The sequence below is a fragment of the Miniopterus schreibersii genome, assembly GCF_964146895.1.
Source record: "Miniopterus schreibersii genome assembly, chromosome: 1".
NCBI classification, from domain to species: Eukaryota; Metazoa; Chordata; class Mammalia; order Chiroptera; family Miniopteridae; genus Miniopterus; species Miniopterus schreibersii.
The window spans coordinates 195,940,653-195,967,266 of NC_138101.1; the positions used below are offsets into that span (position 1 = coordinate 195,940,653).

General features: G+C 56.0%; 1 protein-coding gene across 1 annotated transcript; it reads left to right on the forward strand.

Annotated features, from left to right (window-relative positions):
* Positions 1–899: 899 nt before the first annotated feature.
* LOC308558523 (uncharacterized protein C14orf132) lies at positions 900–26,456 on the forward strand. Its single transcript, XM_081140302.1, has 2 exons — positions 900–1,130; positions 21,353–26,456. The coding sequence occupies exons 1-2, from the start codon at positions 1,104–1,106 to the stop codon at positions 21,575–21,577; spliced, it is 252 nt and encodes an 83-aa protein (XP_080996428.1). The 5' UTR covers positions 900–1,103; the 3' UTR covers positions 21,578–26,456.
* The last annotated feature ends 158 nt before the right edge of the window (positions 26,457–26,614 follow it).

Genomic DNA, 26,614 nt, shown 5'->3' on the forward strand with positions numbered 1-26,614 from the left:
TACCTGCCTTGACAAAACCTCAGAGTCCCTGAGCCACCTCCCTTACAAGCAGCCCAGAGGCTCATGATGAGTGAAAGGCCCTGGGAGGGACACTACCAGGAGGGACCAAGTCACACTCCCTGGGACCTGTCAGATCACAGCCCATTCCCTGCCCTTGAAAGCTTAAAGAAGGGCAAAGCGCCCACCAGCTCTTCTGAGGACTGGCAGCCAAGTCTGGGGTTCCACACACACCACACACACGGAAACAGGCCCCTCTGGGCATCCCTGCTCTTGCCCTCACCTTGGCTATGGCATCTGCATGTTTTGGTACTTGTCCGAGGTAAGGGAAGGTCACAGGCACAGAGCGCCACTGTGCCGTCAGAAGGCACCGTTCGCAGCCTGGCCTCCGTCCCCCGTTAGCCATGTCTGGGCTCCCATTTCTTGCAGACACGACGTGTCAGATACATTTTCTCATTTAATTCTCAGGTTTTGCGGACGTGGAAGCCCAGGCTCAGATATTACCCTGCCCGAGGCATACAGAAGAGCAGAGCCCCCGCAGTTCCAGAGCCCCAAACACGCCGGGCTGTGCGCGCGGACTGGGCGCGCGGGGCTGGGTCACCCGGACCCTGTTCTCAGGCCTGGGAACCGGGCGTGCCAGCCCCAGGACAGCTGCCCCTGAAGGGCTGGGCTCGACAGCAGGGGAGGGGACACCAAGAGCCGTGGACTCGGGTTCCAGCGCCAACCAGTGGGGAGACCTCGGGCCTCAGTTTCTCCTTCGGGCCCACGCGCAGAGAAGACAGGGAGCGCACGGAGGTTCCGCCGCCCCGCCCTCGGGGGTGGGGCTGGACGTGGTCACGTGGAGGGCACCGGGTCCCCCGCCCCCCGCCCCGCCCCGCCCCGCCCCGCGCGCCCCCGCCCTCCGCCCGCCCGCCGTCTGGAGCCCAGCGCGCCGAGCCGGCCTCCGGCGCCCATCCTGCTGGGGACGCGCCGCTGAGCTCGGCGCTGTGGCCGCGGGACCCGGGGACGCCCGCCCGCTGCTCGGCCCGCGCGGGGCCAGCTGTGCCAGCGCCCTGACCGGCAGCAGCTCCAGCAGCACCAGCGGCGGCGGCGGCAGCAGCGACACCATGGATCTGTCCTTTATGGCCGCGCAGGTAACGGGGCGCCTGCTCCGCGCGCCGCGGGCCGCCAAGTTTGGGCCGGTCCGGGGCTTGGGCCTCGCCCTCCCCACTGGTGCAGGGCGCGCGGGAGGGGTCGGGCCGGGCGGTGGCGCCAGCCGGGGATCCACGCCCCGGTCCTTTGTCCGGCGCCCGGCACCCCCACCTGGTGCGCGCGTCCCGGATGGCGAGCTCCGTTCTCCAGGGGCGGGGCGGGCCGTGTGCCCAGAGCTCCTTGGGTTCACCTGTTCCCTGGTCTCCAGGGGCCAGGGCGGCGCGAGTCGCCCCCTTCCTGCGCACCCTCCCACCGGCTGTCCCCCTCGGACACCCTGGAGCCCTTCCAGGCCGAGCAGTCGGGGTGTGTGCACTGGGTGCGCGGGCGGCCTCGCCCTCCCCCGTTCTCTGCCTTCCCGAGGCGCCAGGCAACCTGCCACTTGCCTCCCGCTTCGCTTTCCTCCCTAAGCGGAGACCGGGACCGAGACCGGGACCGGGACCGGGACCGGGACCGGGACCGGGACCGGAGCGCAGCGGAGCAGGCGGCCGCGTTGTGCCCGCCAGGCGCCGGGCTCCGCTTTGCGCCGCGCCTGCAGCCCCCAGTGCCCGCGCCACCGTAACCCTTCCCTTGACGCGAAACAGGTTCCCAGCGGCCGGGAAAACAGGTGGCTTCTCATCGCTTGATCTTGGCTCCAGGAGAATCCCCTTGAGTCCCGAGGCTGGGTGATTCTCATGTTTCTGGGCCTTGACTCCCAGAACAAAGGCGCGCCCCCGCTTTCTCTAGCTGCCGGTGGCCTTTCCGAGCACCCAAGGCCGGTCTGGAGCCAGGAAGGGCCACGTTCTGCCTGGGAGAATGCGTCCCGATGTACCAAATCCAGACCTTGCAGCATCTCTGAGGTTGGTTATGTTGGGAGCCTAGAGGTGGTAAGGCCATCGGAGGGTCTGTCTGTCCCCTGGGTGTTTAATTTTCCAGGGAGTGGAGTTGGAGGGGACACTTTCGTTTCCCCCCAGGCTTCACTGTGGTGGAAGCCTGTTTCTAAAGTAACAGTTAAATCCAGGCTGAAGGGACAGCGAGTCCCCAGATGCAGGCGTGAGGTGGTGCAGACTCCCCAAATTGGCTCCAGGGAACCCAAAGCCAGCTCTTGGCAGCCTCTTGACAAGTTTTCCATAATGCTAATGGCTCCCATGAGCAATGCCGGCCTTTCCCCCCTAATTTTTGTCTCCTGTTTCTAAACCCATGTTTAAAATGTTGTCGTGTGGACATTTTACACAGTGGTGACTTGAGCTACACGGTAGCTGAGGTGGCACCAGTGGATTTATTTATACAGGGGACAGGAGCTCATGCAACATCTGTCGGCCTTCCCCGCTGGACCCCGCTGGACCCCGCTGAACAGCTGGCATTTCTGTGGCTAAAAAAATAAATTGATCTCTGCAAACCCCGGGGCTGGCGGGAGCATCCTGAGTCGCTATGGTAACATGGCAAAATAAACATAGGGCTTTTTAGCACCTATAGGCTGAGCTTGCACAGCGATTGGGTTTTTTCCCCTTTCTTTGTTTATGATTCAAGTTTCACGTGGCCCGTTTATTCCTGGCGACAGATATTTGGGCTTTAATTCCATGCTCAGCCCTGAGCCAGCGGAAGGGAGAAGTGCCATCAATGGGGAGAGACACTAAGGCTTATTGCGCACCTGCTGCGTGCCGGACTTTCCCACAGTGGGTCCTTGCCAGTCTGTGACCCAGGCACTGCTGTCCTCATTTTACAGATCAGGGGATCAGACTTGAGCAGGATTCAGTAACGTTCCCAGGACGCGCCATTAGCAAGGGAAAGAACTGGGTTTCAAATCTGGGCCTGCGTAGCTAAGCCATGCCTAGACCCAGATTCCCACCTTATTGCTGCGCCCTGAAGACACGAGATAAGGGACAGGGCAGACTACTTAAAGGTGACTCATCTCTTCTCCCCGCTGAAGTGGTCTGAACACGGTGCCTCTTACTCTACTGGGTGGCTTTCTGGTGCCACCCTGTCCCCCAGGGCAGGAACTTTCATTCCTTTACCTGTGGCATTAACAGTACTTGGCCAGCTCGAGTGCTCAGCACACACTGTGAGTGTGCAGTGACCGCCGGGTGTGTGTGACTGAGTCGCTGTCCCCACACAGCAGCAGTGGTAGTTTGACGGAGAAATGGCAGTGCCTCCGTCCGCTCGTTCGGCGGATGCTGAGTACCTGCCTTGTGCTAGGCCGTGCCAGGCACGGGGACAGGGATGCTGGGGGGCAGAGCTGAGTGGGATGTAGACTTTCTTTCAGGGTACTGGAGAAATGAGCCGGGCCATCCCCGGCAGGGGTGACCAAGGTGGCTGGCACATAGTAGGTCCAGGTTCCACAGGAGCTGACGGGTGGGGCTGAGAAGCCCACTTAATCAGTGGGCAGCGGGAGCCCCTGCGGGTCACTGAGCAGGGACTGGTTTACAACTGAAGCAGCGGTTTGGGAAAAACCCCACCCCAGCAGTGGCAGAAGCGGGAGGGCCCGGTGGAGTCAGGGGCTCACACCTGCTTGGCTGATGGATTGAGCGAAAGAAGCCAGGTCCTCGTGAGCCCCAAACCCAAGCCTGTCCCCCTGAGTGTTGTGAAGTGTGGTTCCTGCCCATGGCTTTAAAAGGTCCTTGGGATAGGAGCTATTTCACAAGGATTTCCCTCTCAAAAGCTAAGCTTTACAAAAACACCCTTCTTGGATGTACGGGGTGGACATCAGTCATCCGGTAAATCCTCTGAGGCTGTTGTACCCTCCCTGGTGTGGCGACGCGGGGCTGTGTTAGGGCTTAAAAGAGGCCGTGGGCACTGCAGCTGTCGGGATGGTTTCTCCATGGCCGGAGATGGCCAGGAGGACAAGGCTGTCCAGGCCCTCGGGGGGCTGGAGAATCCCAGACTTTGAGGACTGAGCCCCAAATCCCTGTGTCACTGGTGGGGTAGCCCATCTCCACAGACGGCCCCGTTCATTCCTTCCCTCCCTCCTGGACGTGCATGCTGGCCCCCCATTGGGGGGAAATCTGATCTTCTCCTCTTAAATCTGGGCTGGCCTTAGTGACTTTCTTGACCAAGAGAATGCAGGATGGGTGACATGCTGGGACTTCTGAGACTGGCTTGTAGGAAGCCTGCAGCTTCCTCCTGGGACTCGGAATACCTGCTCTGAGGGAAGACTCCATCATGCAAGGGGTGCAGAGACCCGGAGACCTGCACTGCAGGAAGGGAATGAGCACTTAAGGAGCCTACTGTGTGCTGGGCTGGCGAGGAGTGCCGCTCACGTCTTCCGAGGTGTAACCCCCTGCAGAACAGGCACGCTGTGACATGAAGCTCAGCCTTGTTTTTTCCTTGCACTGTCCCTAAGGTGACTCATCGGGACCCAGGAGTTCCCACCCGTTGCGGCCATTAGAAACGCCTGGGAGCTTTTAAGAGTCCCGCTGCCCAAGCCCCACCCAGACGCTCCCACCAGAGTGGGGGCCTGGGGACGGGCATTAGTATTTCTTTACCGTTCCCCAGCTGATTCCAGTGTGCAGTCAAGGCTGAGATCCAGAGCTTTAACCCTCCCGGTAGGCCTGTCCCCCTCCCCTTCTCAGGATGGGGCAGATCCTTGGCCCTTTGGTCCCTTTTAGGTCATAAAAATCATACAGTCCCTGGAAGTCACCCCAGTATTGATTCAGCAACTTTACATAGTGAGGTCCAGAGTAGTACAGCCTGGAACTTGCTCCAAAGTTAAGGTTCCCCTTCCTGCAGCCCACACCTGCCACAGATGGGAACCTGCAGTCTGGCTGGGCACCTTTTTTGTTCCTCTGGCACAGACGGGGGAAATGGAGGCCCAGGGGCCCTGCCGCAAGGCAGGGGAACCAAACGGGGAGCCCTGTCTGCTGACCACGGGGCCATCGTTTCATGTCATCTACCACTTCGAAGAGGAGTCTGGGTGCTGGGGGTCTGGGGGGGGTGACCAGGGACCCCCCACAGATCAGCTTCAGGGACTTATAGATCCTCCGAGGTACATAAAGGGTTTGTGTCCGTTTTGAAACAAGTCATTAGAGGTCTGCATTCGTCTGCTAGGGCTGCCAAAACAAATGACCACAGCCGAGGGGCTTAAAACAACAGAAATGTAAATCTCTCCCAGTTCTGCCGGCTAGAAATCCAAAATTGAGGATGGGCAGGGCCGTGCCTCTCTGCAGGCTGCAGGGAAGAATCTGTTCCGTGCCCCTCCCTAGCTCCATGGTGTTGCCGGCGGTCCTTGGCCTTTCTGGCCTGTCGATGCCGCCCTCAGATCTCTGCCTCCGTCATCACTTGTCTTCCTGTGAGTCTCTCTGTGTCTCATTTCCTCTTATCAGGACACCAGTCATACTGGACTAGGGCCCACCCTAATAACCTCATCTTAACTTGATTATATCTGCAGAGATCTCATTTCAAAGAAGGTCACATTCATGGTACCAGGAGTTAGAACTTCCATATATCTTCTTGGGAGACACAATTCAACCCATCAGAGGGTCTGGAGACCCACAAAGAATAAGGATCCTGGTTCCTGTGTTACTGGCCACTGATCTTAGAGAGGCAGTAGACAGATCACTTGTCTAAGCCTCAGTTTCATCACCTGTGAAATGGGGACAAAATTGCCCTCCCAACCATTCATCTAGTCATTCAGCAAATGTTTCCTGTGTGCCAGGCCCTCACAGGCCCTGCTGTGTGACATGGCAGGGTGGAGGTAAACACAGGTGCCCTGGGAGCCTGGAGGAGGCACCTGACCCAGCTCGAGAGGTCAGGAAGGCTCCTGGAGGTTTGAACTGAGATGAGTTTGCAGGATGCATGGCCTCCATTAAGCAGATAGGAGAGAGGATGTTCCAGGTGGAGGGAGTGCAGCCCAAACACCTGAAATGGAATGGGGCTGGAAACTGCCTCCTGCTGGGGCTGGGGGTTGTGTACCCATGTGATTGGGCCAAGGGTGGGGAGGGGGTGAGAGATGAAACCAGGCAGACTGAGGCCAGGCAGGTGACTCCATCGGCTGGAACAGAATGGGGTGAGGGGCTGTGGTGACTCGGAGAGCAGGGCCTGGCCTGGAGGGGACCCGTGCAGCAGCCCTGAGCTCCAGCTCCTCACTCTGCCCTGCAGACCCACAGGCCCCAGGCTGTGGCTTCTTCCAGGTTTTCCAGAAAACCGAACATTTAATTTGTACGTGCAGTCTGGATTCACATCTTGGCAACTAATTAATTTCTTTTAAAGAACCAACCAACCATGATGTGAGCTGTTTCAGTTATTTATTGCTTATTATTTCAGTTACTTAACAGCTTACAGCAATATTTGTGTTTTGCTCATGATTTTGCGGGGCCCAAGTTGTGGAGGGACTCGGGCATTGTGTTTCTGCCCCTGTGGCATCAGCTGGGCAGCTGGAGCTGGATCTGGACTTCCAGTGTGGCTTCACACACACGCCTGGCACCTCCTAGCAACCTGGCCATCCTCTCCACTGGGCATTTCATCCCGCAGGTGTGTCTGCAGGCAACTGGACTCCCTCCCAGTACAGTGGCCTCAGGGTCTTTGCACTCTTCTGGGGCACTGTTTCCCCTCCAGAAAGCATTCTCAGGTGGAAGCTGCCCAACTTCTCGTGACCTAGCCTTGGAAGTCCCAGAGTGCCGCTAACTCTGCTTTCTTTTGGTCAAAGATGCCCTGAGACCAGCCCAGATTTAAAGGGGGAGATGAGATTTCACTCTTGATGTGGGAGCAGCCTGGGCGTCTAGGAGGGAGGAAAGGAGTGGGTGGCAGTCAGCTACGGAGACGGGCTGCTCCATGGACCAAGCAGAGCGGGTGTGTGGGCTGGATTCTTCCTGGGGCTGCCAGTGTGACGTCTCGAGACTAGACTGCAGTGGGTAGAGCCCGACAGAACCTTGTGGTAAACGGCCAAGCCTGGAGAGAAGAAAATCGTCGTAAGGAGGGAGGCCGTGACTATGTTAGGCCGACTGTGTGAACCTTGATATTTGGCCACTTTGACCTCCAAAATGGCAATTTCATATAGTTAGCCTAATGTGCACTGCCTGATAAGACAGTAAGTTCCTTGAGTTATGGAGGAAAAAAGAGCTGTGGGACGTGGGGTGGGGTGAGGAGGCACAGCGGGGAGTGGTGGGATCGCTACCTGCTGGAGGCATCTGAGGAGGCTTCCTGTGTCTTGAGGAGCAGGCCACCCCTCCCCACTTCTGCCCTTGGCCCTGCTCTTAGAAGCTTGGCCCTGCTAGTGGGGGGACATGGTCACACCTGGAACAGTGTTGACACTGGGTGGGTCTTTCTGGAAGACAATATGTGTGGTCTAGTCATAGCTGAGATGCTGATACCTCTCCCACCAAGCTCCCTTTCTCCATCTCTCCCCCCCTCTGGATCTTGGGAGGCTCACAGTTAATTTGCATTTTAATCATTTTTCATGGAGGGAAGGAAAACACAGAAAACATCTGGCGGCGTTGAAAAGGGGATTGTGTTATCTCTTGGAATGGTCCTCGGCTACACTCAGGCCTGTGGGATCCTTCCAAGAGATATGCAAGAAACCAGCAGGAGATTTCCCTCCCCAGAGAAACCCAGCACTGCCCAGAAAAATCGAATTCTAGGGAGTCCAGCCATCTGCTACTTAGGGAGTGTTTTCCCCAGCCAGGGACTACTCTTTTTCCTTAAAGCAAGAATTATCATTAAAATCCAAATTGTCTGTTATCTCAAATGTTTTTAACCAAAGGGCCTATCTCATATTTCCAATTCCCATGGAAAAGATTTAAATATTTTATCATTCTGATTAGACCTGCCTTGGGAGAGAATACAGGGCTACATGTTTGCAGGGGTGTAATGAACCGTTAAAGAAAAAGTAAAAATCTGTAGTGCTTTTTGTAGACCAAATTTTCAGATCGTGTTTTAAGAGCCAAGGCATTCCCGTTTGAGTTGCAATAGTTGTATCTCACAGAGCTAAGAAAACTGGGGCATCTGGAGGCGGATTGCAAGTCTCCGATTAAAAACCTGAGTGTTGGGGTGGTGGAGCGGGTCACTGGGGAGAAAAAGGGACATCTGTAATATTTTAAACAAAAATAAAATTTAAAAAAACAAAACCTGAGTGTTTTTTAGAGCACCTGCTGTGTGCTCAGTCCTGTTTCAGGGGGTCTGAACCCCACCTCCTCCTACTCTGAGATGATGGAAACCCATCTCCCGTTCTATCCCCTCAGGATGTCCCTGTACCTTCCAGTCATAGTTGCCATGTATCAAGTACTTACCGTGTACCAGGCAGGCCCTGTGTTGAATAATATAGAGTCTCACTAAATCCTTATAAGAGCTCCATGGAATAGACAATTTTGAGATCCATTTTATAGATGAGGAAACTGAGGCTTAGAGAGGCAAAGTCACTTGCCCAGGACCCACAGCTAAAATTCAAACCCAGATCTCTGTGCCACTTTCGCTTACTTTAAAAAGCTAATCTGACAGCCTCTACCTCCTGATTGGAATATTTAAACCATTTACATTTAATGTGATTTTTTAAATATAGTTGGGTTTAAATCTACTCTCTCACTGTTTGTTTCATTGGCCCCATCTGTTCTTTGTTTAATTTCGCCTCTTTTTCTGCCTTCTTTCGGATTGAGAAATTTTTATTTCATGTAATATCCTCTGTTGACTTATGAGCTATAACTTTGTTTTGTTATTTTAGTGGTTGCTTTAGTTTATATCTTTAATTTATCACAGCCTGTCTACAAATGATATTGTTTATCTTCACATACAGTGCCAACGACCTTACAATAATATGCTTCTATTTCTCCCCTCTCAGTTTTTGTGGCATTTTGTTACAGGTTTCACTTCTACGTATGTTATAAATCTAACAGGACTTTTTTTTAGCTTCAATTCTCTTTTTAACATATTCACTATTTCCTCTACCTTTTTGTCCTTTCTCCTAATTCTAAATCTGGGTCCTTCTGGGCTGGTTCTGATCGATTGCCTTGTCTCTTCATTTTGGGCTACGCTTTCCTGCTGCTTCGCGTGCCCGATACATGTTGGTTGGATGCCAGGCGTTGTGAACTTTCCCTTGTTGGATGCTGGAGAGTCTTGCATTCCTACGAATATCCTCAAGCCTTGTTGCAGGAGGCAGTGTTGTGACTGGGAAAGAGTTTGATCCTTGCTTGTAGGAGTTGTCAGGTGGGACCAGAGCCACCTTTAGTCTGAGTAACTGTCTCTCACCGCTGAGGCCAGGCTGTTCTGCGTGTTCTGCCCGCGCTCCGTGTGTTACAAGATTTTCTAAAGGCTGGTGGAAGCAGGCCCAGTTCCCAGGCACTGTTCCCTGAATCCTCCTGGGGGACTCTTTCCTGTCTCTGGTGGTCTCCTGCACTCATCAGCCCTCTGCTGAATACGCGAGTGGTCCTTCTGCAGACCTCAGGATGCTCTGTCTGTATAGCTCTCTCCCCTCCATGCTCCGCCCCGTGGTCTCTGGCTGCCTCAGTCTCCCCAGACTCACAGTCCCGAGGTTCCCCTTCCGCTCTGCAGCCCAGAAGCTTTCCCCAGGCAGTCAGCGGAGGCCGTTGTAGGGCTTGCCTTGTTTGTTTCCCTCTCTCAAGGCTCACGGTCGGATATACCTTGAAAGCTGTTTTCACACCTGCTGTCCCTTTTGTGGTTGGGAGGGTAAATCCGGTCCCTGTTTCTCCATCTTGGCTGAAAGCAGGGTTTTCTTAAGCCTGCGGTTTTAACAGCCAGATTTCCACCCTCTTCTTTCCCTCCCTCTGTGGGAAAGGAATGTAACTTCTGAGTCTGAATCTGGCCCAATCTCCCCCTCCCAGCTGGGGGACCTGGTTCCACATTTCCCTGTCTCTTCTCAGTGTCATAAATGCAGGTAATGTGTGTACTTACCTCCCAGGTGAGCCTCTGATACCAGAATGGGAGAGTCAAGCTGTGCGTGGACTGGCCAAATTCCTTCCCACGGTGCCCGCATGCCACTGGAGTTTCTTCAGGTTGTCCTGTGACCGGATGTTCCATGACAGACCCCGAGAGACCCTGATGGAACCCGAGGGTGATCTGGGTGTGAGGTCTGTGCCAGTGGCCAGAAGTTGGGCGGCTCAGTGACCGGGGCTGGGTCCCGTAGGCCTCCACCCCAGGCCCGTGGGCCCTGGCGAGCCTCATGCCACAGAAGGATGAAAGCCGGAGGGTGGGGAGCAGGTTGCTCCAGCCTCACCCCCACCAGGGTGGCAGCCAACAGCTGGGACCCTGCTTGCCGTCTCCAGACCTCACGACAGCCCCTCATCCATCCCTCGGCGTGGAGCGCAGGGAGCTGATTAGAAGTTCATTATAATTTGGTTTCCTGGCTTTGAGGGAGACCAGAGGGGGCTGCTGAATGCACTCTCCAGGCCCCTGTACCCCCGCCTGCCTTTGCTGAGCAGCGACAGTGTCGCCCACGTCGCCTGGCTCCTCTCTGACATCCTGGCAGCCCTTCCCTCCCCGTGGAGAGTCCAGTAACCGAGTCAATCAGGCAGGGTGGGCATGCAGGTGGCGTGCCCCGGAGACACCCCGTGCTGTGCTGGGGGCCGTCGAAGAGCCAAAAAGGAGCTGTCGCCAGCCTATATTTGTCGCCCTCACCTTGCACACAGAACATGGCTCTCAGGCACCCAGAGAAGTGAGGCAGGAGCCCGCCCTCGGGTGGCAGAAGAAGGGGACGGATGGTGCAGGTGAGGGCGAGGCTCTGTGCCATGACCACCCATTTCAGAGAGGGGGAAACCGAGGCCTGGCCCGAAGTCGCCCAGGTGGGAGCAGTAAGACCAGGCTGGGTCCGAGCCCAGGCCCGGGTGCTAGCGGTGGACAGCAGCTGACGGATTACGTCTTGTCGGAGCGGGAGTGAGGGAGACCTGAGCCCGCGCACGTGTGGTCCTGTGTCACAAACCTCGAGGCCCAGCCCGCTGTCAGCTCGTGTCCCCCTCCCTGGTGGCTGAGTGGACAGAGTGGATTGTGGCCGAGACAAATTATCCCGAGGTGCAGACAGGCTGGCGCCGGGGCGGCGGGGCCCCAGGAGGCCGAAAGAGAAGAGGCGAGGTCTGGAGGAGGGCCATGCGCTCGCTCTGGACGTGATGTCCCCCTCCCCGGGCCCCCACAGCTCCGTCCAGCCGTCCGTCACAGCACCGTCCTGTCCCAGCCTCCCCAGGGCGGAGGTTCCTGTCTCGTTTGTCCTGCCCAGCCCGGGTCTCCTGACTTCGCCCATCCGGGCCCCTTTTCCTTGGGCTTTTGTCCTGTCCTGTAATAAATGATCGTCATGAGTCCTAGAGGGTCGTCGAACCTGGGGTGGACTTGGGGACCCCGACACACACATGTAGACACCCCCAAACTGCCCCCCAGACCAAACATAGAACATTTCCAGGGCCCTTAAGACACCCTCTCCCAGCCAGCGCTCCCCAACAACCTGACCCTTGTCCCCTGTTGCTGTCACTGTCCCCCATTCCTCCCAGTCGTTCTGGGGCGTCCTTGTCGCTGGACCACTCCTCTGCATGCGTCTGCACTCAGAGGAATTGCTTTGTTTTTCTGCACTCGGCTCGCTCACAAACACATCTGTCTCCTGGAAAGAGCCGCCCGTGACGCGGTGACGTGTCATCCGCCAGCAGGACGCTGCTTAATGACACCGTCTCTCCTCCTTCCCAACCCCCAGCGCTTAACTCCCCCTCTTACTTTTAAAAGCCTTGTGAATACCGGCTAGTTTAAGACGATGCCCCTTATTAAAATGCTCCCGGGGGGCTCACCGGCTGCGTGGCCGTCTCTGCCTGCCCCGAGACCGTCCGAGAGCACAGCGGGTTCATTAGGACAGTTCTTCATCGAGCCTGACACGGCGGCTTCCCACGCAGCCGGACACGCGTGTCGCAGAGATTTGTATGATGTTGGAAGTGCTTCCGTGAGCCTGTTCTCGCAAGCAGACAGCTTTGGGGGTGAGGTACAGCAGCCCCCGGCCCTTTTCCTCCCCAGAGGGCTCAGGGTCCTCTCAGGGAGTGGCAGCCAGGTGCCTGGACCGTGCCCTGCAAGGCAGCGCAGCATTTCTGCAGCATTCGTGTGGCACGTCTCACTGTCCATCCACCAGGCTGTCACCGGTGCCGACGTCAGATGGAGCCCTGGCTGGCCCGGCCCCCGCCATCCGTCCAAGCACAGAACGCAGGGCTGGCATGAAGCCGGTTCTGCACAGAGATGAAGGTGGGCGGGCCTGGGGTGGCAGACCCGGGTCTGACTGGCCCCCGCACTCGCTGCGGGACCTTGGGCAGAGGGTAACCTGACCCCCCCACAGGCCCCCAGCCCGTCTCCCCGTCTCCCCAGCTCATCGCGTCGTTGCTACGCTGGAGTTGGAAGGAGAGTATTGAGCTCGTAACGCCACAGCTTGAGCACGTGTCTTCCAGAGCATGCACATCGGAAGCAATGACAGTAAAGACACTGCCCCCTCTGAAAATAAAGCGACTGCTGCCTCTGATAACAGTGACACCGAGAGCTGTGGTCGCTCCCCCAGTTATTATCCACCTGGTGCTGGCCCTGTGCCAAGTCTTTACGTCTGTCGGCTCCTGAAGTCCTCACAGCGCCCCGATGCAGTCTCAGCCCCATTTTACAGATGAGAAAAGTAAGGCTCAGAGAGGGTGATGGGTTGGTCCACGGTCACACAGCTCCTTGCGAGCCAAATCACACATGGCATACAGACCGCCCAGCAACTCGTCCTGCACTTTCTCTCTGTTGGCGTAGTTGGGGGATGGTTTCATTTGTCGCCATTGGGCATGCGTGCAGTTGCCCATGTGTGAGTTGACTCAAGGAGCTGCTTGCTCTTATTTACAAGTGTTTGACAAACAGCAAAGGTGGCCCCCAGGAGAGCCCAGTGCTATTGGTGGGGCTGGGTGATGTGGACGCCTGGGCTCAGTAATAGGTGTGTGTGTGTGTGTGTGTGTGTGTGAGAGACACTGTTTTCTTTTAAGTAGAACTCGTTAGACACCAATAACCAGACAGGCGATGGGTGGGCAAGGTGCGGAGAACTGAACGCCTCAACATAATCCCACAGCTTTCTCCCCAGCCCTCCACGGGACGGTTATTCTAATACTTCATCATCTCTCTCGGTGACCCCGTCCCTCCTTAATGGGGAGTCGCTCAAACTCCCTGCAGGCAAACCCTCTCCCCCGCCGGCCTGGTCTTCAGTGGGTTTTGAAGTCGAGGCCCTCCCAAGCAGCTTTCACCCGCTCGCCCCTTCTCTCCAGCAAGTCGCTGGGCACCTCCATGTGGGCACAGCGTCTCTGAGCCCCCCCCACCCCTGGCGGGAGGGCCTGGCCCCAGGCGAGGTGAGGAGCCGGGCCTGGGCCAGGGAGCACGTCTGTGGCTGCACCGTCCGAGGGGACAGAGCCTGAATTGGCGCCTGGCCTGAACCCAGCCCTCCTCTTTCCCCTCCACCCTGTGACAAGCATCACAGTCTCTGATTGTTCCCAGTTAGTCAGGAAGGAAAAAGAGCCAAAAAGACCCGGGGACCTTTGCATCGACCCTTCGTCTGTCTTCTCTTCTTTCTTCCCTGCCTGTGGCAAAAGCTGGCATCGAGATCACAGCCGCCCGTGTGCGTTGTTACAGTGATCGTCTGAGACACCAGGACTGTCCTTTCCGATCGGAAAGGAGGTCTTTCCAACCTCTCCTTGGAGGAAACCTCTGCCCCCAGCTCCCTGCAGCCGCTGGTAAGGATCAGGGTCCTCTCGATGCCACTGCCGTTTGTTTTATGTCACAGTTATGACTTGAAATGATTTTGTCTCATGGGGGAGGGGAGATTTAAAATGACCAAAAGGATCCAGGCAGGGAGGTAGGACGCGGGTGTGCGTTGCCCACGCCGCCTTCCCCCCAGGACGTGCGGCTCCCGGAGCAGCACCCCTGGGACAACAGGTTCCCGGGGCCCTGGACACCCCCATTTGGCCCTGCTGGCCGCCCGAGGCAAGTGCTCCTCGGTGCCTGGTGGCCCAGCACTGTGTGCTCTGATGAGAGAGTGTTTTTCCTGCTGTGTTGTGCTGAGTTTCTATGGCAACAGTTTCAAAAGCGGCAAATTTGCTCTTTCCTCTTAATTCTCGGACGCTCTCAGCCCTTCCAAAAATATTCTTATTTTCCTGGGTCCCCTGTGGGACTAGACACATTCGCCACAGGACCCAGAACCACCTCACCCACCATGTGTGTATATATTGTATCAAATCCGATGCGCAGCAAGTAACTGAGCAAATATTTTTAATAAAAATGTTCTTACCATCCTTTCTGTAAGTTGTACTAGACGCTGGCGATTCAAAGAAAAATTAGGTTCAGCTCATGTCCTTAAAGAGCTCTCGGTCTCTAAGAAACATAAACCAGTACACAGCTGACTATGATCTCATGGAACATAACATAATGTACTATAGAGTAATGTTAGTGGGCATCTAACACTAAAGTAATGCAATATAATGTAGCCAATATAACAAGGCAATATAAGCACACAGCTAACTACGATGTAGTGTAACTACAATATAATACAATGTAACATAAGGTCACACAATGTAATATAAGTACACAACTATAATGTCATATAGCGTAATGTAATGTTAGTACATAGCTAACTATATGATGTAATATAACATAAAGTAATGCAACATAACATTATAATGTTATAAATAAAAGTTTATAATACATATAATTATATATGATAATTCTATATTAGAATATATATAATAATACAGTGCAGTGTAATAGTGTAGTAATCATGTCAGTTGTAAGAACAAATTCGTGTGGGGCCCCAGCGGAGAAAGCCATTAATTCACCTAGAGTGACAGTAAGGGCTAGGAGCTGGCAAACTTGGATTTTTATTTCTGATCAGTTACTTAGGAGCTGTGCAAGTTCAGGGAAATGACTTGGCCTCTCTGAGCCCCCAGTCACCCACCTCATGCTGGGCTGGGGTGAGCATGAGTGACACCACGACGTCCCAGCACCCAGTACAGAGCAGCCCTTCATTGGGAGTCATGCCCATCCCCCTTCAGCCCGCTCAGGAAAGGGCGGGACGTAGCCGGAGCCCCCGGGCAGCAGAGGGGCGGGAGGGCAGGCGGCAAAGCCAACAGCCTGAGCAGCAAGGTGACTGCAGGCAGGTGCCTGGGCGTGGTTCAGGGGAGGTAAGAAGGCCAGTGTGGCCGGTGCAGGGAATCGGGTCTGACCCATCGCCATCAAGGTGACTGCATGCAGGTGCCTGGGCGTGGTTCAGGGGAGGTAAGAAGGCCAGTGTGGCCGGTGCAGGGAATCGGGTCTGACCCATCGCCATCCCTGGGCAGCAACCCGGGGGAGTCACTGCTGAGCAGGACTGATGTCACGGTGGCTCAGTGTTCCTGAGGGTGACACTAAAATACACACAGATATTGCTCTAGGAATCCTCTGTGTGCACCCAGAGCCAGCCACTGTGTCATTGTGACTTGTCACATTGGGGTGCTGCAGGCGCGACCTCCGCCTTCCCCTCTTTGAGGGAATGAAGTGTCTCTCCTCTTTGTCCAGCACAGTGTCGGCACATGGAGATGTCCACTCAGTGGTTACAGAGGGGACTGTGGGGTTTGTCGCCTCTGAAACAAGCATGAGGACGGTGCCCACCTCATGGGGTTGTTCACGATAAAATGCACTCCTGCCCATAAAGTGCCCAGCCCATTCCTGGCAGAGAGCAGGCTCTCAAATATTAGCTTTGATTTTTATTTCATGCACCTTACTTAATTGAAAACTCTTCAACATGTAAACATTAGCTAACAGGAGTGACAAGTGCTGATTTTAGGCGGCAAATATGGCCATTATCTCAGCCCACATGGAGAAAACAGAGGAAGGGGGGTGTCTGTCTGTGTGTTGCAAAACTGCTTTTTTTCTTGGGTCTTTCAACAAAATAGCCCATTTTTAGGCCAGTTCTCTGCAGGACATCATCCCTAAGCATCCTGGGCTGGACAACTTAATGAGAAAGCCTGCAGGTTTGGGGTGCGGAAGCCTGGAGGCCCGTCCCAGATCTGTGATGTTCACTTGAATGACCCCAAAAGCCTGGAGCCAGACTCTCATTGCTGACCAGCGGCTCGGACTCCAGCTGTTAACTTCGGCATTTGGTAGAATTTGCCAATGAAACCATTTGGAGATTTCTTTTTTTTCCCTTCAGGATATTTTTGCCTCCGTCCTGCACACAGTGGTCCCAGGGTCAGTTCCGACTGGAAGCCTGGGCCATGGTTCAGGCTGGGCTGCACACCCACCTCTCGGGTGCGTCTGGGCCTGGACAGGGTTATGCCTTAGTTCCATCCTCAGAGCCTTTACCTCATGACTTTGGGTGACTTCTGTGCACAGCCTGGAGGGAGCCCAGAACCTGTGCAGGTTCATACGCAGAGCAGGGATCCCCTCTGCCAGCTTCCTCCCCCAGGACACTCTTTGGCTCTCAGGGGCCTTCTCTCCCAGCCCTCTGGCTAGAAACAGTGTTTCTGTCAACTTGATTGTCCTGTGCTGTCTGTCTCACAGCTCTGCACTGTCACATGCCCGCGGGCAAAGCAGGAGAGGAAAGAGAAAGAAAAGGCCGGGGACTCCCCCACACTCTCCCAGCCACAGGGCCTCTCTGGGTTCCTCCGGCCAGAGAGCCGGTTTTCTCTTGTATTTTAGGTTCCCGAGTCCCTGCCGCCACCATCACTGACATAGACACGCAGCCCAGCAACTGAGGTTCACCTTGGGGTGGGGCCGGAGAGAGAAAAGAGAAAAAGGAAAGAAACTGGGGATTTCCCTCTAGCTCTCCAGCCCGGGAGCCCCTCTTCTCAGCCCTCTGTTGACAAAGAGGGGCTTTCTCCTCGGGCTTTCGCCGTGGAAGCTGGGAGCTGAGGGAGACCCCAGTTTGCCCTCAGCCCATCGCTCTTCAGGGCTCTCCTCCCTCCGGCCCATCTGCCGCCTGTGGCCCCGCGTGGGGTCTCAGGGCCTCGTCATGTGCTGCCCGGAGCTCCCAGCTCAGCTCTGATGGGCTCACTCCTGCTCCGTCCTGGCAGGCGCCGAAAGCCTTTTCATTGTATTTTGACTTTTTCATAAGCATCCCCTGGGTCTGGGGCTGAAATCCTCACTGTTTAGACAGGAAACTGACCCAGCAGTGGCCCGTCCAGCAGGCACAGCGGGGCCTGAGCCTGGACTGCACCCTCCTGGGGGGGCATCTCCTGCCAGTTCCCGGCCCTGTGGCTCCTCCCTCCTCAGGTCAGGAGCCCTGGCCTTGCTGGGGTGCTGCAGGGTCCCCACTGGGCCTCCGCTGAGGAGTCCTTGCTGATTAGTGAGGCGGGAATGAAAGCTCCAGGTGGCCTTTGTCTCCCTGATGCTCCTGCCCTGAGGGTCTCCGGCCCTCACCCTCAGGACACGTGATGAGGGGATCATCGCCTTTTATCTCCCTTTATCTTCTCTGGAACTTCCACTTCTTTTCTCCTGTTCCCAATGGAATTCACTTAAAATTAATGAGATCCAAAGTGGAAAATAAAATAAAAAAAGCTCCACAAGGCCGAGCCTAAGAGGGCAGCAGGCCAGGCTCCCTGCCCCGGGTGCCTGGGGCCCCCCAGTGAGGACAGCGAGGATGGTACTTAAACAGTTGTGGCCCCTGAGCCTTGAGTATTAGGGCTGGAGCAGCATTGCAGACTCGGGGGGCACGTCTCATGCCTACAGCACCCTACAGGGTGGTCCCCACGACTCTTTTTTCCCCAGACAGGGAAATCCAGGCCCAGAGAGGTTCGGCCACTTGCCCACGTCACACAGCATGGGAGCCCAGCCTCACCCCTGACTCTGCAGCCCAAGGAATTAACCCCAACCCACCCTGCTTTACCGTGAGACGCCCACCACTCCTCCTCGCCTCTGTTAAAGTGCGGGGATGCCGTGTCATGACTGTGTTTGAGTCTGTCACTTTCCAGTGTTGACCTCAAGGTCAGAGGTCACGGTTACCCTTGGCATCCCTGGTGCCTGTCCCACACCTTCCCGAGCAGAGTGGGCTGGGCCTTCAGTGTTTGCTGAGTGATTAATGAATGGATGCACGGCACGCGGAAGCTATCCGGCCTTCATACTGGGATCATGGAGACCCTGCGAGAATTTAGTGATAAAAGGAACTATTTTATAACGTCTGTAGGCTGGCTAGGGGCAACGGTGGCGTTTTCTGATGCACCAGGTCACCCAGAGACCCGGGGCCACTGGTGGTGTGGGCTGAGCAGACAAAACTGAGGGCGTGGCCCCCTGAACAAATTCTGAAACTGCAGCTGGTTCTCAGGTCGGCCACACGTAGAGTTGCCAGATTTAGTTGCAAATAAAACTACAGGACACCCAGTCAAACTTGAATGTCAGACCATTTTTCTAGGATAAGTATAAATTTTTTACTATAATTACGTCCAATGTTTGGGATATACTTATACTAAAGTATAAGTGCTGCTGTTTATCTGGAATTCAGATTTAACTGGGTGTCCTGCTGTTTTCTCTGAGGGTTTTTTTGTCTAAGGGTTTATCTGATGATCCTGGCTGCCCCGGCCCCACCTTAGGGCCGTCTGTGACTGACCGGTGGCTGCTGCCGCCTTCTCACCTGGCACGGACTTCTGAGCACTGGGCTTGACCTTGGCGATCACTCCCCGGTGAGCGAGGCTGAGAGGCAGGCAGGGCTCCAGGGGGTCAGAACCCTGGTCTCCTGGCCCCGGGGAGATGGGAAACAATACAAATGTGTTTACTCCCGTACAAATTTAACTTAAAATCCACAGCCCAGGAGTACCCGATTCTAGCTGCTGCCAGGATGTGGCCATGCCAGGGCCCTGCGGATGGACGGCCCTCTCGGGGGGAGGTGGGCACCGGCGCCTGGCCAGCAAGCCCACCTCACAGCGCCTGCGCCAATAAAAGCCCGTTCTCTCGCCTCCCCGCCTCTGAAGGCTGGTCATTGTTCAGGACAGAGCCTAAGCCTTGTCTGGTGGCCGTGCTTTGAAGATTTCCTTTGAAAGCTGGTTCTGTCCCTTCCTCAGGAGATGCCTGGCTTAGGGGAGATTTATGTAACCGTCGTGTCCTTGGCAGGAACAGGAGGGGACCCAGAGGCCGCCTCCTTCCTCTGAGCAGCTCTGCTGTGGGGGGCAGCGTGTGGACTGCATGGCCCCCTGGGGACAGTGCCCCAATGTCTACAGCAGCCATCCCCTCCTGGAACCCCTCCCCCAGCATGCAGCCACCATGTGCCCGAGACTGAGGTACTCGGTGGTTAGAGCATCAGCCCGAGCAGTGGAGGGTCTTGGGTTCAATTCCTGGTCAAGGGCACATTCCTGGGTTGCAGATTCTATCTCCCACCCTGGTCGGGGCACATGTGGGAGGCAACCAATGTGTCTCTCTCACATCGATGTTTCTTTTTCTCTCTTTCTCTCCCTTCTCTCCCTCCCTTCCACTCTCTCTCAAAATCAATGGAAAAAAATATTCTTGGGTGAAGATTAACAAAAAAACAACAAAAACATGTCATCATGTTTTCTCATCTTATAATAAACTATTACAGAGGTTAAGAAATGGCCCTAGATTACACAGCAAGGACATGTTGGCTCTAGGACCAAATCGCATCATGGCCTTGAGGTTCTTGGCTGATGGTCCTAGAATTCATTCATTCACCAAATATATATTTTTTTAGTGTCTCTGCTGTGCTAGGCACTGGGGATCCTGTGGGGAGAGGGCAGGTCCCTGCCTTCCTGAAAGCTGTGGTCACGAAGCACAGCCTTTGGAGGTAACACTGACCTTGAACGTTGGCCTTGGTCCACTATGGCCTGGTGTCCCCTCTTCAGCAAACCAACTTATGTTTTTCTGATCTTGACATGATGTGATGGGGCAACGAGCCCCCACGGCCCCCACCCTGTGTCATTCTGATGGTGTCTAACTTAGCAAGAGGAGACATGGGGGCCTGTTCAGTGTTTGATGTTAGGGGCTGCACCCCCAAGTCGGCTCCATCCACAGGGGCCTGTGACGACACCTGCCCACTGGTGTGATGCACCCAGTTGCCACCTGGATGACATCTCCAAAAGTGGCTTAAAAGTAGACAGGGCTGGTGAAGGGCCTTTCCCAGCACCTTTGGATGCTTCTCCCTCAGCCTATTTCCGAGGTGACTTCAGCTTTCGTTCCCTCATTCTGACCATGAGTCAGTTCCTGGTCGCCTCTTCCCAACGACCAAATGATGGCACTGAGGCTGATCTGTTTGTTTGTTTCCTCCCCCCATATGGCAATTGGGGGGGGCACGGGAGTCAGAATCTCTCCTGGGGAGCCTGTCCCTGTAGCATTGGCTCGGAAGCTCTATGTCTGGGAGTCTGTCCCAATGAATGGAAATGTGTGTGCAGGCAGGTGCGGGCACAGGGTGTTCATCGGTGCACTGTTTACAGGAGGAAACATGCAAGTTCCTAAGGCTCCAGTTCCAGGGGAACAGACAAATTATGGCTTGTACTTATGAAAGAATATTATACGGCTATGAGAATGGCATTTTGATGGACTTTTTATGCAGGAATATAAAACCACATCTTTAAATGTGTTTTCTCTCTTTCACATACGCACACACACCTCGCACACGTGCACATGTGCACACGCACACACGCAGAAAAAAAGATTCGAGAGAAAAATATCAAAGTGTTAACAGTGAGTATCCCAAAGTGGTGGGCTTAGGGTTCTCACTTCTTTATCGTCTTTTATATTTTCATTTCTTTTTTATTTTAGAGAGAGAGGAAGGGACAGAGAGAGAAACGTCGATTTTTGTTGTTCCACTTGGTTATGCAGTCCGTGGTTGGTTCTCGTACGTGCCCTGACCAGGGGTTGAACCTGCCACCTTGGTGTATGCGGATGATGCTCTAACCACCTGAGCTCCCGCCAGGGCCCACCCTCTCTTAAATTTTCTTAACATTCTATGCTGAGCGTATAGTACTTAAAATGGGAAGGGAGCTAAAGGCATTTACAACCCACGCTGTCGTGGAGGGGCCTGGCATTCAGAGGCACCGCCATCAGCTGTGGGAGGAGCTGCTGAGCTGCTCTGGGCCTCAGTGCTTCCGTCTGTGGAATGGACGTGCGTGCCTCAAAGGCTCTGTGCATGCTAATCCTTATAGATTAAAACACACACCGTCCGCTATAAAGACAAAGGCATGGCCCTGCTGGGTGTTTCTCTGCATGGGGTGGCACGGCCCGGCGGTGCTCCTGTGAAGGGCAGTGAGCCCCGAGCCCCGAGCCCCGAGCCCCGGCTGACTCTCACTCTCCTACCTTGCAGCTGCCCATGATGGGAGGAGCCTTCATGGACTCACCCAACGAGGACTTCGGCACCGAGTACTCCCTCTTCAACTCCTCCACCAACATCCACGCGGCCTCCAACGGCCAGGGCCAGGCGGAGGAGCCCGCGCGGTCCTCCAACGATGCCGTCCTGCTCTGGATCGCGATCATAGCGACGCTGGGCAACATCGTGGTGGTGGGAGTGGTGTACGCCTTCACCTTCTGAGGGCGCCCGCGCCCCGAGCCGGAGCCCCGACCACGGGCGCGGCCTCGCCTCTCCGGGGCCACCACGTGTCTGGAACGTCCCCGGGCAGCGCCCTGATTTCAAACATCCCACGCTGCCATCAAGTTGATCCAGAAACCACGAAGCATGAGCTCCCAGCCCCCTCAGGCGTCACGGGGCCGGGCCTTCGAGGAGCAGCTTGGGGCGTCCTTAAAGCTGCTTTCCAAGGACAAGAGCCCCGAGGGAACAGCCGGTTAGGTTCCAGATGCAGGCGCAGCTGGGCGATCGCTTGCCCGCAGCAAATATTCACTTAGGTGTCTTGTCTTCATGCAGACTCATCACTCCTGGTGTGTGGGGTGCCGCCTGGTGTGCAGGTCCGGGGCAAGAGCCCCTTAGAACTGGAGAGTCCCACCCCAATCTCAGCCCCCGGGAATATTGGTGGTGGTCACTTGAAGGCTTATAGAACATTCCTCATTTCACTTGCAAATGGCACCTTTGTCCCCAGACACCTGGCCCCTTATGAGACCCAAACGCATCAGGAAACCCAAGGATGGGGGGGTTGCTGGTGACATGGTGGAGTTTCTGAGAGGGTGGTTTTCATCTGCTGGGTGGGCTTTCCCTTCTGTTTCAAAATGAGGTCTGCCAGTCAGTTCACGCCTCAGGCCCCCCACGTGAAGATGTTCTTTGTTCTCCGAGAAGTCCCAGAATTTTAGAGGTGCATGAGGCTCGGGCCACCCAGTCATTTGATGGCGGGCAGGAGAGGGTCTGGTTGCCTTTGGTCACCGGGCACATTCACGGAGGGGCCAGATCAGGAGGGACGCCGCCTGGCGGCTCAGGGCTGTCTCTAAGCCTCTCCTGAGCAGATTCCTGCCTTCTCAGCTGCCCTCGGGGTCAGTGTCCACAGGGTCTTGAGCTGCGTGCGAGGTGGGCAGGGAGCTCAGACACCTACTCTGTAAACTCGGTTTACGCTCCGTGTGCTCTGTTGCGGGCATGGGGGTCCTCCGCCCAAGTCGGTTTCCTACATCCTCCTCAGAAGTCAGCGGCTGGGGGCCTGTCACACAGAGAGCCCCCAGCTAAGACCAGAGTGGGATGGGACATGCCAGGGGGAGTAGTAAGGGGAAGGGCCCCCTTCGGAGGCAGCCACCCTGTGCGACGGAGGTGGAGTGGGGTGGGGGCTCACTCCCCCACCAGCTGGAGTGGCTGCCTCCTTGCTTTGTCCCTGCGCTGTACGAAACAAAAGAAATGGCACACACTCCCCTCTGTGGTTGAGAAACTAGAAAGACTAGTTAGGAAGCCCTATGCAAGTTTGGGCACAATTGCAAAAATGCTGAACTGGTCACCAGGGTCTCAGGAGAAATGAGTGTTCTTGATGACAGGTGAAGGGACATCTTCATTGTCCAGAGGCAGCCACTCGACCCTGGGAGGTCAGCACTGAGCAGCCGTGGTAATAGGATTATCAGCCCGACCTGCAGACAGAGCCCGCAGATGGCCGCCAGCTCCTATTGGTCCCATCTGTCACTGCAGCCGCGTGGCCACCCACAATGCTTCTGCCGGAGTGGAGGTCGGGGGTGCCGAGAGCTGGCGGGATGCTGCCGAGGAGAGGAGGGATGCGGGACCTTCCGCCCGGACGCCTTCTGGAACCACCCACGGGGCCCTGCGCTCTGCAGGACCAGCCTGGAGATTGGGTGGCTGGTTAGCCGTCGGGCCCATCGTCCCGGGAAACCCCTCCCCGTCGAGCCCCCGAGCCTGCCCATGAGCATGGTCTTTCTTAGAGAGCCCAAGGAGGGGGTGAGAGCCAGGCGCGGGAGACAAGGCGATGCGTGAGGTTCGTGTGGAGGTCACTCCACCCAAACACTGATTCTTTGATGCCTGCAGCTCCGTAAGAGGCAGGTGGCAGCTCCCGGGTCCCCACAGGGCCTGGAGAGGGGGTCCTATGTTTTCTGTTGTGTGGGGAGGAGAGAAAGATGGAGGACTCCACCTCCTGGGCAGCCCCGGGGCCGGTGTTCACCGGGTACTTCCAGGCCCAGCAGTCTCCCCCATGAAGGCCTTTTTTCCCCCTGGCATAAATGTCAGTTAAATTTAACTTCCATGTCTTTATCTCTTTTCAATGTCAAGGAGCTGTAGGGACCATCTTGTCCAAACTGCATTACACAGACCACAGAGACTTGCTCGGGGTCGTTCCATCCCAGCCTCCTACGGTTTCATTGTCTGCTTGTTTCCCACCGTTACTCAGAGAACAGCGAGGATAGACGGCCAGTTTCTAACCAGAGCATCACACGCTGTCCCTCCCGTCTGAGCCGGGGCTCTGTCTTGAATCTCAGTAAAGGGCAGAGATGTGACATCATTGTTTGAGACGCGTGCTCAGGCTCCGTGCTAGACTCACACGCACACAGTCCATGCTTACAGTTACCTTGCGGCAGCCTTGCTCTGATACGCAGATGAGGAACCAGAAGCTCAGAGCAGTGGAGTAACTTGCCTGAGGCTACACAGCATGAAAGTGATGAGCCGGGATTTGAACCTCTAACTCTAAAGCCAGGCTCTTTCTGCAATACCTTGCTGCCTCCGGTGGCTGGGTGGCACATCCAGGGCACAGTGAAACCAGTCCCTGCGTGTACAGAGGTCATTTCCCAAGGTCCACGTCGTGGTGTGGCCTGAGCCGGCTCTGGCTTCCAAAGGTAGAAGTCTCAGACTGTCCTTGGAGTGGGGCACGCTCACCCCCCTGCTGACTCTCTCTCCCTGCCCAGGCTGCAGGGTGGTGGTGAATGCAGCCTGGCCCCCTCTGTAAAGCTGAGCACGGTCTCTGTGCTCTGTCACTGCTGTCCCTCCCCTTTTCCATGAGATCAAGGCCAGAGAAGGCCCAGAGACCAGCTTTCTCAGGACGCATGCCGAGGGGAGCCCTGCAGAGGGGCCCCAAGGAGTAAGGCTCCTACAGCCAGATTTGCTGGGAAGGGCTGTGGGACAGTCCGTGTTGCAGGCTGGGCTCCAGTCAGGGCTCAGGCCTCCTGGTGAAGCCCACTGCTCGCCCAAGCAGGGAGGACAGGTGCTCCTCCCTCGGACCCCAGCCCGGGGCTCCGGTTCTGGCTTCTCCTGGGTGAGGTGGCCCCAGAGCCCACCTTGACTTGAGGACCCAGTGCCGAGAAGGAGGGTCTGGTCTCTGTAATGGCTGCTCCTCAGAGAAGGCATCCTGCATTTTCTGGAATGTTCTCTGTGCCCATTTTAACTCATGTCCCTTTTGCAAGCTGTAGGTGTCCCACACCCACACCGGTGTCTGTTCCCACGAGGGACATTTCATGTAAACAGCAACACCTGCTGTACGAGGTCATGAGTCCTGTCCCTGGAGCTTTGGTGGAGAGGCTGGAGGACACTTTGGCCTGGCGTGTCCTAAAGGGATGCCACCTCCTGTCAGGCAGGGTGACCACCCTGCGGGCTCCTGCTCTGTCACTGCTGCCCTGCCCCTGTTCCATGAGATCAAGGTCAAGAGGCAAATGAGGCTCCCCTGATTCTCTCTAACACCCCCCTGCCGCAAGAGAGCCGATCATATCTCCTTTCAGGCATCGGCGGGGTCCCGGGGAGGGCAGGCTGGTGGCACTTGGCCGGAGCAGCGAGGGGCCGTCTCGCAGCCCGTTCTGAATGGAAGGCTCGAGTGCCCCCAGGCCGCCAGCATATGGTGACTCCCTCCCTGGAGACCGGAGGCTCGCCGTCCTCGCCGCCTCCTGATTCCTGTCGGGCTAGTGGTTCCCGGTCGGGAGCATGACCTTGCCCCGCTGTTCGTGGTGATATTATTAATTATTCTTCCTGCTGTTGTTTATCCGCATCTTCCCTGTGCTGCGTGCCGTCTGCATCTCACTCCTCAAATCACCGCCAGGGCAGGAGCGAGCCTGCGGAGAGATGCAGTTAGTATTGTCCCACTTGCTGCTGAGAGCCTGAGGCCGGGGTCTGTGCCCACAAACCCGCAGCTAAGGAGCTGTGATTGGGATCCAGCTCTGTGGGCGGTGCAGGCGGGTGGGTGCCGACGTCGCTGCACCCACACCCTGCATGCTGAGCCTTCTGGAAGGGTCTGTCCCAGGCTGGGCCCTGAGGCTGGGCCTTCGATCCAGGAGGAGGGGTCTCCAGCATAAGTGCTGCAGAGGGTCGCCACCAGTGCGCACATGGTCATCAGTCCCATAGCTGAGAGGCCTTGGAGAGCTTCCAATCAGGACCTTTAATTTGGGGAGGGCAGCGGGGACCACACAGTAAATGACTGGAGAGCTGACAAGGCTCCGGACGCCCGGCCCAGGCACCACCTCCCAGTGTGCTGGGCATTTGACGGGGAGCTCAGTGTGACCCTCGGTTACCAGCCCCAGCCCTGGGTCAGGCATCATGTTCTCTGACAGCTGTCACCTGGCCCCCTTGCCAGGTCCTTTGACTCTCCCCAGAGCAAGTGGGCTGGGCTGCTGAGACTGGACACCCAAGGAGCAGTGCCGGGGGCCAAACAGAGCCGTAGGAGCTGGACCCTCAGTGTTCGCCCAGCGCCCTGCGCCAGCCCCACCCACTCCGAGGGCCCTGACCTGGGTCATTCCGTGAGAGGGATGGAGGAGAGGATGGTGAACTGAGCACTGAGAGCGCAGGGGGACAGAGTGTAATCTCCACGCAGAAAAGAGAGAAACCCAGGAAACCAGAACTAAACGGAGGCCGGATGGTCCCTGCCAGGCACCTCTGAGAGGAGACCTCGCGCATTTCCTTTCTCTTGGGGAGGTGAGGGTCGGAGATGGGGCGGGTGGCAAGGGAGAAAACAGCGCAAACCCTAGTGACTGGAGAGAGGCCAGATTCCCAGAGAGAAGACACTATCAGGATGTAACGGAATGGTAGAGAGTACATAAAATTCATAAATACATAAATTTTCAAATGTGTTGTTTGTTCTGAGTCACTGTACAAGTTACAAGTTTTTATCAAGGTACATAATAAAGGCAGAGAGCCCTGGGACAGGCTGGACAGGCGGGCGGTTCCTGGGATGTACTGTGCATGGTGCCCACTTGCGCCTGCCCAGACTGCTCCATCTCC

Coding starts and splice junctions, on each gene's coding strand:
- LOC308558523 (XM_081140302.1), top strand. CDS start 1,104: ATGGATCTGTCCTTTATGGCCGCGCAG. Junction 1,131..21,352: donor TGTCCTTTATGGCCGCGCAG/GTAACGGGGCGC, acceptor CCTACCTTGCAG/CTGCCCATGATGGGAGGAGC.